The sequence below is a fragment of the Carassius carassius genome, chromosome 21 (assembly GCF_963082965.1).
Source record: "Carassius carassius chromosome 21, fCarCar2.1, whole genome shotgun sequence".
In the NCBI taxonomy this organism is placed as follows: domain Eukaryota; kingdom Metazoa; phylum Chordata; class Actinopteri; order Cypriniformes; family Cyprinidae; genus Carassius; species Carassius carassius.
Genome location: NC_081775.1, coordinates 17546977 through 17556715, shown reverse-complemented (window position 1 = coordinate 17556715; position 9739 = coordinate 17546977). Strand labels below are relative to the sequence as shown.

The window sequence follows — 9739 nt, the reverse complement described above, 5'->3', positions numbered from 1 at the left end:
AAGGTCAACCTAATGAAGATACAGCTTTTAAGTTTTGTGCTTGTGTTAATATTCATGCCAAAACCTTGTTACTGTTGGCAGCAATGTGGCGTTGTTGTGTTTCATGTGGTCAGTACGGTGATTGTATGTGTTGTTTAGATAGGTCAGCTCGACAGAAACTCAGAGAATGTGTTTTAGAGAGCCAATTCATTTGTCCCGAGTTGTAAAACTGTTACAAAATAGTCAGCCAGAACTGTAAAAAAGGATATCTGAGCTGATTCATAATGTTATGTGTTGTGTTACATCTAAATTTCCTCCTTTTCTGAATTCAGGAAGATTTGTTTAGTGGAAGTATTTTTGACAGTCGACTGATATCTTCTATATTTCTATGCTTATACAAGATGCCAAACTTATTTTTGCTCAGCTGATAGATCTGCTGTGATGTGTTTATTTGAAGAGGACACTCCAGTGGTGATTTTCACTGTACAGGGAAATGGAGCTTAAACCAATTACTTTCAGTAAAATGTTACATTTGTCATTGGACTCCACTTAATTTTGTATTATAAGTTTTTATTATGACATTTTCTCCTACATTCCACATTGTGGACGATCAAATCATATAACATAGCTCTACTGTTTTTTTTTTCTTTCTTTCTTTTTTCTTTTTGAATATACTGATGGTGAAGGACTCCACCAGCTGTAACATTTCTAAGCTTATTTCCTGTTGATTTAAAATGGTGGAAGAGGTGAGGTGATCATGATGTGGTGATGCAGTGAAGATTGTGCTTATGTCTGGTTAAGCTTGTTCTGCAGGGCTAAATATTATATAAACCCACAGAATGTTGGATTTTGCTTAAGAAATGTTACTTATTTGGTGTGCAATGTATTGTGGAAGCTGAGTGGTTGTATTATCAAACATGCAAGATTAGAGTGTTAAAACCCATTCCTCTGAGGCTCCTAGCTTTCCACGCAGTAGTATGTAGCTACGAGGAGACTGAACTAATCACATTTTGCTTGCTCAAAAATATTGTAATTTCTCTTAGATAACAAAGCAAAGCCAATCGCTTATTCACAGGGGTCATCTGTAGGGGTGCTCCGATCACGATCGGCCGATCGTTATGCGCATCTCGTCAGTAAAGCCGGTTCTCTAATCAGCAGTTAATTCCATCAGGTGCGTGATTTCACATACAGCAGCTGTTACTACACAGAGCCGTTGTTAACTGAGAAGATGCGCAAATCCACGTTCATTTTCAGCGTTTATTGTCGCATCTTCTTAGTTAACAACAGCTCTGTGTGGTAACAGCTGCTCTATGTGAAATCACGCACCTGATGGAATTAACCGCTGATTAGAGAACCGGCTTTACTGACGAGATGCGCATTAACGATCGGCCGATTGTGATCGGAGCACCCCTAGTCATCTGATCAATGACCTTTGGCATTCACACTTGTTACTGAATGTTTGTTCTTACTGATTTATTGGAAGAAGCCTTTAAAACACTATCTTGGCTGATTTTGCAATTCACCTCAAAGTCTCACATTCAGTATGTTTTTGTAGGACGGCTTCTTGTTCAAAACTGAAAATAACGCCTTAATGCCTTTTTGTTGTTTCCTGTTTTGAAAACTTATCATTAAGTTCATATTTATAATGAAATTAATAAAGAATTGGAAAGATATGTTGCCTGATTTGTGTTCTTAATTCTGTTTATGTCGGGGCATTGGAGATGTTAGTTCTTGAGTGAGTTAGGCTACTCATCAGACGGCTGTTGGTGGGGGGGGACAACAGGTTCAAGGGATTTCAACTAATATTATAACTGGATTTCCATTCAAGGACAAATATGGACATTTCCATTCAACTTTGACTTGCCCATTGAAGCTAAATGTTTGCATTCAACAACCCACTCATATTTTGGGTAATAATCATCTTAAATTGACTTATTAAAATGATGGCATTTATTTGGAAAACTGTGAACTCACGTGACACATTCCTTTTATTCTTTGTCTTGTACCTTTCACCTTGATTACAAAGTTCCAAACTTCATTCCAATCTCTCTCTCTCTCTCTCTCTCTCTCTCTCTCTCTCTCTCTCTCTCTCTCTCTCTCTCTCTCACACACTTACTCACACACACACACACACACACACACACACACACACACACACACACATAAACACCTGTTACAATCCTTGTTATGACTTCCTATTGTGACTGAACCAAAAGAGAAATCGAGGTGGTTAACACTAGAACAGATTGCAACTTCATAATGATATATGAAAATTATACAATGTACCATATACAACTAAACAATCTATGCCTATGAAAATTGTACCTTAAAACAAAGAACAATTTTTTAATGGTTTTATTAAGGTTTTTGAAAAAAGTTATTTATGCTCACTATGACTGCATAGCCTCGTGGTTAGTGCCTGGACATATAGTGCAACTCTACAGTCACGCCGACCCGAGTTGGATTCCTGTCTTGAGATCCTTTGCTGATCCTTCTCCCAGTAATTTCCTGTTGTCTCTTTACTGTCCTATCTTAATAAAAAAGTATAACTGTAAAAAAATAAAATAAAATAAATAAATTTAGTAAAAACGGTAATACTGTGAAATATTTAAAATAACTGTATTTCTGTGATGGTGACTGGTGCTTGAGGTATATTTCTTATTGTTGAAAAGCCTTGTGCTGCTTAATATTTTTGTGAAATGTTCTCATGGGTCCCATCTAAACAGCTTGATGCTTTTATTTAATGTGGTAATAGTTATATTAAATCTTTCGTTTTTAGGTAAAAGTTCAAAGCCAAACCAAAGCTGTTAATCAGTAATAGGGGTTGTACATGTACAGTAGGCCACACCATAGGAAGCTGCACTTATACCGTATGCTGTGCCTGAATGAGCTTTAAAGTCAAAATGGCTTGTGTTGTTTTGATTCGTTAACCTTTATTTTACCTGCTATTACAAAGAAAATAAAACAAGTTTAATCATTTATAAAATGTTCAGTGTCCTATTATGAGTGTTCAAAGTTCCATTGAAAACTGACTTCAGAGTCAAGGACTATAGCTCAAATATTATGTGAATGTGACCTACATTTTTTCATCTTGAAGACAGATATGATTGTTGAATTGGGTCAAAGTACATGCAACAAAAGAGAGAATATTCTGTTCACAATTACATTTTCATGATACATCTCAGAGGCATGACAGACCTACAAGTCAAATATTTACTATTCACTGAACACTGTGGATGCACACTTTACATCTTGATGTCAATGCTGTAGTACGAGTTTCACAGAAAACTGGATCAGCTAAAATGGCTTTTTTGTGAAGCCTGTCATGTGTTCAAAGAGAAATGCACCTTATTAGAGCGGGATGACCTTTATGAGGGAGGCAGACCCACCCACACTCATATTCTGAGGCTAAAAATCACACATCATTGTGGACATTTTTAGACCGAGTTGAGAAATACAGGACACCAGATGGAATGACAGCTGTTTTTATGACTTTGCATAGCACTAATGTCTGTTGAGGAGGAAGAGCGTGTTCAGTCCGGCTCATTGCCTCAGCAGTAAAGTGAGTACTGTATTTGTTTAATGCTTTTTCAGTGCGGTAGCACATAAATCTGTCTTTTGTCCTGAGTTATTGGCATCAGATTTTTGCTAGAGCTGAAAAATGCTGATTGAATATTTTTAACATGTCGCCACTGTTATCATGTTACATTTGTGTAAATCTGGTTGTCTTTGACTTAACCCATTGGACAATTGATGTTGAAAAAACTTCAAAATTGACGTCAAAAAACAGCTCAAATATGTAAATCAAACTGATGTCAAAAACTTGACATGGAGTTTACATTTTATGTAAACTGAACATCAAACATATTGTCATACACAAACATTAAACCAATCAGTGTTGGATTAACTTCTTATTTTTACCCAATCACCAATTGCTGTCCAAACTGAATTTAAACTCATGTTACAGCATCTTGATCAAGTCTTGACTAATATTTGACATAAAATTGATATCAAGGTCCCTGCTGGGAAAACGGGGAAGAAGTTCAAGTTCATTTTAATTTTAAGTCTTTGATTGTGAAAAATAAAAAATAAGACCACAAGCACCCCCCCCCCCTCCATTTTTTTTTTGTTTTTTAACAATTTATTTTTGAATTTTAAATATTACAGAATTAAAAAAATTATTATATAATTATACAATGCATTCTTATAATATTATAACTTAAAAAAAACAACGTTTTTTTTTTTTTTTTTTTACAATTAACAAGCCATATTAATCCGGCAATTCACATTTTACTGTTGTAATATCTGTTTCTGATCTTTTTGTTGCTATGTTGCATTTGTACTTTGCATTGTATGAAACTTATTATATAATTAATGTAATGCAATTCTATATATAAATTCTCTCTTTATATATATAAAATTGACAGTAAATACTAGTATTGTTAAAAAAAAATTCATAATGTTCTTCATTTGAATCTTTTGTTCATCAAATAATCCTGAAAGAATTATAGATAATAATAATAATAATAATAATAATAATAATAATAATAATAATAATAATAATAATAATAAATGTTTCTTGATTTTACACATATTTGAATTATTTCTGAAGGATCATAAATTACATTTTAAAATATATGAAAAAATAATAATGCAGACCTATCTATCTATCTATCTATCTATCTATCTATCTATCTATCTATCTATCTATCTATCTATCTATTAATTGCTATTTAATTACTTGGTCTGGACCTTGAATATTTATTTTCTGTTTCTCACTGAAGGTAATCAGATGTCTTCACAAAGGCAAGAAGAGAAGACATCCAGACATAGCCGAACTGAAGTGCCATCACACCATTTACAATACTAAAGTTGAAAGGAGTTGTCTGACATCAGATATTTCTTCAACTACCCATTTCAACCAGCTGTTCAGCATGCCTCTGTACATCCATGCCTTGGCATGTGCTTTCGGTCTGGGCTCCTGGGTGTCCATTAATGGCTTGTGGGTGGAGCTTCCTCTGATCGTCAATGTTCTGCCAGAGGGTTGGGATTTGCCCTCGTACCTCACAGTCATCATTCAGCTGGCCAACGTAGGCCCTCTGCTGGTGACCCTGGCACACAAATTCTGTCCCGGACGACTACGTGAACATCTGGTCATCTATGCGGTCCTGTCGATCGGTGTTGTAGCTTGCGTCCTACTTGCCGTGTTTTGGAAGAACACCACTGTGATCCTTGGGCAACCGCATAGCACAGCATTTTTCATTCTCACGTTTTTTCTTGCTCTAGTTGACTGCACCTCATCTGTCACCTTCCTGCCATTCATGATGCAACTTCCAGCCAAATACATCACCACATACTTCATTGGAGAAGGTCTGAGCGGACTAGTTCCAGGCCTGGTGGCACTAGCACAAGGGGGCGGGATGTCAAAATGTGTCAATGTGTCTCATGTGTCAGATAACCTCACAGAGCCCGGACCTCCAATCTTCATTGTGGAGACCCAGTACCTCTCTCCTAATTTCTCCTCTGAGATATTTTTCTCCTTCCTGGCCGTAATGACAGCAATAAGCCTGGGCTCCTTCATCATATTAAACCGCATGCCTCGTACATATGAACTATCCACTGAAAATCTCGTCCCGGACTCAGATGCTGTTGCAACAGTCTGTAGGGGTTTGGAAGACCCTATGGACCCCAGTCCAAAGACAAAAAGTCCAGAGGAAAAGATGACAAGTACAGTGCTGCTTTCTAAACCACTGCACTCCGGCTATCAGTTGGCGTTTATCTATTTTATGGTTTTGTGGGTGAACGGTGCAACAAACGGACTGCTACCCTCAGTGCAAACATTCTCCTGTATGCCATATGGAAATATGGCCTATCACCTGTCAGCTGCTCTGTCAGCGGTAGCCAATCCAGTGGCCTGCATCATTGCCATGTTTTACCCTAAACGGTATCTCTACATTAATTACAATCTAATAATCTTACATTTATTTACCTTTTTTCATTCTGCATTTAATTTGTGTTCTATTAAGCAGATAAACTTTTTTAAAGATATATTCCAGGTTAGATACAGCTTTGAAATCTGAGGCCTGCTGTCATCAAATACATATCAAAATACATGAAAAATATGAAATCCTAGCAAAGGACTATATATATATATATATATATATATATATATATATATATATATATATGTATAATGTATAAATTGCTTTATAAATATATATATATTTTATGTATACAGTAAACGAGATACAAACATACACATTATTTTATATAAAACAATAATTATGTAGAGAGTGCATAAGCATGAGTTCATCAGTTTTTTTTAATAGTGACGTGTTTTAACCAAAAGTTTATCTTCATGTTTCTTGTGCTAATCCCACTGTCTATCATCCGCTAGTCTTCTATTCTAAGTGCATTTACATTAACATTTGAGGGATGAGTCTACATTATTTTCTGTAATCTGTAAAGCACATTTCAAGGTTTAGAATTTCAGTTTGACTAACAGTGAGTATATAATTCTCTTGCAGTTCATTAGTATTTCTGGGTGTCCTGTGTCTACTGGGCTCTGTTTTTGGAGGCTACAATATGTCCATGGCTGCCATGAGTCCCTGCCCATTACTCCAAGATACACATCTAGGGGATGCTATAATAGTGAGTTACTTTTTAATGTAATCAGCCCATTTCTAGATGTTTTGCAGAAAATGAATCTACTATTGATTCTATTCGGAATGAAATCTTAAATGTCAAAAGTTTTGTTCCTGAAGCAACAAATAAAACAAATGTAAAATAGTCACAGCTAATACAGCATACATGAAGAAACAATTATGTTAATCACTCATAAATAATTTATATTCCAATACGAATTAAGCCTAGTGAACATCACAAATGATTAATGCTGGATTTGGTATAATCCTGAAACACTAGAGAAATCCAGACCTATGTGGCAAACAACTCCCTAGTTTCAAAGTCAAGTGTTTGCATCACTAGTAATGCTGAGGTGAGATATACTAGTGCTTTCTCAACACCTCTGCATAATTACCCTGATAACTGACCACTTTAGGGGCCAGTTGCATAAACTTAGCCACCATGTTAAGACTGGCTGCGTCTGAAAGCTCTAAAATGCTCCCTTCTGAGGCGGCATGTCAAGGCAGGAAGACATCAAGGCAAGTAAGAATCCAAATTCTGCTTTACTTCCTGTTTCCGGAGGTACTTTCTTCTGATTGAATTTTGAAGGCAGCATAGATGTATCATGTATCCCATTTGCTGCCTCTGATATCCCACAATCCTGTGCGTTCCATTCCGTGACGGTTGAGCTAAAAAATAAAATGGCATCTGAAAGTTGCGTTGGTCAGTTTATAAATATAGATTTCTGACTAACTTTTTGCACTTTTGATGTTATTTCTAGTGAGTAATCAAATAGTGAGCAGTTTTCTGTCGGGATTTGTTGTGTCAAGCCACACGGCATCCAGTGTAGACAGCATCACTGATTATAATGAGATCAATAGTGTTTAAACAATCCTGCGCCGCTCGCGTCCGGTGTAGACAAAGTTTACATTTTCGGATGCTGCCAACTAATATGACCAACTAGCAGTTGCCAAGGGGTAATCAATCTTACTCTTTCAATACAAATAAAACCAATCTGCCTTTTCATAATGGAATTAAAAAAGTTATGACCAGTCTTGAAGACTAGTCTAAACAGTTTATGCAACCTGCCCCAGATCTACTGTTACAGACATGACAGTTCCTTTGTATTATTTGACCTAAAAATATTTTTTTTATTTCAATCTGACGAGCACTGATGACCCAATTGTTTCTTTTTTGTGTGTGTTTTGAACTTATTTCAGGTTTTGTCATGGGTGTTCTACACCGGTTTGCTGTCCTATGTGAAGGTGATGGTGGGTGTGATTCTGAGGGACTGCAGTCACAGCGCCCTCGTTTGGTGTGGAGCAGCAGTTCAAGCAGGCTCTTTGTTGGGCTCCGTCATTATGTTTCCCCTGGTTAACATCTATCATCTTTTCCAATCAGGAGACGCTTGCAACACCATATGCCCATTATAATAAGGGTTTAAAAAGAATAACAGGGGAATAAAATACTGCTCCTTTTTTCCTTTTATTTTCTTTTCACATTAACTTAACATTTGTACTTTTTTTGTTGTTGTTAATTATTGTGGATTATTATTTATTATGTTAAGAGTTCATGATATCTGGAAATATCTACAAGTGTTTCTGGATCAATTATGGATTACCAGTCCAATATTATAGCAACATCTTATGAGTGCTAGTGCTGTCAAATGATTAATCGCGATTAATCAGATCCAAAATAAAAGTTTTTGTTTATATAATATATGTATGTGTACTATGTATATTTATTATGTATATATAAACACACACACGCACACACACACACACACACACACACACACACATACACACACACACACACACACACACACACACACACACACACATACACACAGTATATATTTTGAAAATATTTACATGTAGTGTATATACATTTCTAAATTATTATATTTTATATTATAGAAAATTATATTTAATACAAACATATTTTAAATACACTCACCTAAAGGATTATTAGGAACACCTGTTCAATTTCTCATTAATGCAATTATCTAATCAACCAATCACATGGCAGTTGCTTCAATGCATTTAGGGGTGTGGTCCTGGTCAAGACAATCTCCTGAACTCCAAACTGAATGTCAGAATGGGAAAGAAAGGTGATTTAAGCAATTTTGAGCGTGGCGTGGTTGTTGGTGCCAGACGGGCCGGTCTGAGTATTTCACAATCTGCTCAGTTACTGGGATTTTCATGCACAACAATTTTCTAGGGTTTACAAAGAATGGTGTGAAAAGGGAAAAACATACATTTGCCTTCAAATTATTCCTTATTTACTTCAAAATATACCTTGATACCACTGTGCAGGCTGGTGGTGGTGGTGTTATGGTGTGGGGGATGTTTTCTTGGCACACTTTAGGCCCCTTAGTGCCAATTGGGCATTGTTTAAATGCCACAGCCTACCTTAGCATTGTTTCTGACCATGTCCATCCATTTTTGACCACCATGTACCCATCCTCTGATGGCTACTTCCAGCAGGATAATGCACCATGTCACAAAGCTCGAATCATTTCAAATTGGTTTCTTGAACATGACAATGAGTTCACTGTACTAAAATGGCCCCCACAGTCACCAGATCTCAACCCAATAGAGCATCTTTGTGATGTGGTGTAACAGGAGCTTCGTGCCCTGGATGTGCATCCCACAAATCTCCATCAACTGCAAGATGCTATCCTATCAATATGGGCCAACATTTCTAAAGAATGCTTTCAGCACTTTGTTGAATCAATGCCACGTAGAATTAAGGCAGTTCTGATTAAATTAATGTTTTCTGTTGAATGAATGTTCTCTAACGAGTAAAGCACTATTCAGATTCTGTGGTGTTTTGTCAATTACCACAGATAATAATTTTGGCTCTTCTCTCAATCAGTGTTCACAATAGAAGTCTAGATTCATGTGGGTGTATTGTTCTCTCTGTAAACAGTCCCTTTCTGTTCCTATTATGTGAAAGCTTCATGGTTTAATGGCTTTGCATGACCACAGCAGGAGTTTTCGATAAAACTAGTTAAGCATTTTTTTAATCTCATTTAACTTGTAAGTCTTCATGCTATACTTTCAAAACCTTTTTTAACATTTATTATAATGCAGTTTCTTGTCCCGTAGACTACTGTAAATGCACTACTGTA

General features: G+C 36.3%; 1 protein-coding gene across 1 annotated transcript; it reads left to right on the top strand.

Moving 5' to 3' along the window:
• Positions 1 to 3405: 3405 nt before the first annotated feature.
• Positions 3406 to 8343, top strand: slc52a3 (solute carrier family 52 member 3). Its single transcript, XM_059503533.1, has 4 exons — positions 3406 to 3541; positions 4764 to 5923; positions 6507 to 6630; positions 7824 to 8343. The coding sequence occupies exons 2-4, from the start codon at positions 4914 to 4916 to the stop codon at positions 8034 to 8036; spliced, it is 1347 nt and encodes a 448-aa protein (XP_059359516.1). The 5' UTR covers positions 3406 to 3541; positions 4764 to 4913; the 3' UTR covers positions 8037 to 8343.
• Positions 8344 to 9739: the final 1396 nt, after the last annotated feature.

What these genes read in the sequence shown, in the direction of transcription:
- slc52a3 (XM_059503533.1), top strand. Translation starts at nt 4,914, where the DNA reads ATGCCTCTGTACATCCATGCCTTGGCATGTGCTTTCGGTCTGGGCTCC. An exon ending in GCCATGTTTTACCCTAAACG is followed by an intron (nt 5,924 to 6,506) that starts GTATCTCTACAT and finishes ATTCTCTTGCAG; the next exon opens with TTCATTAGTATTTCTGGGTG. An exon ending in ATCTAGGGGATGCTATAATA is followed by an intron (nt 6,631 to 7,823) that starts GTGAGTTACTTT and finishes AACTTATTTCAG; the next exon opens with GTTTTGTCATGGGTGTTCTA.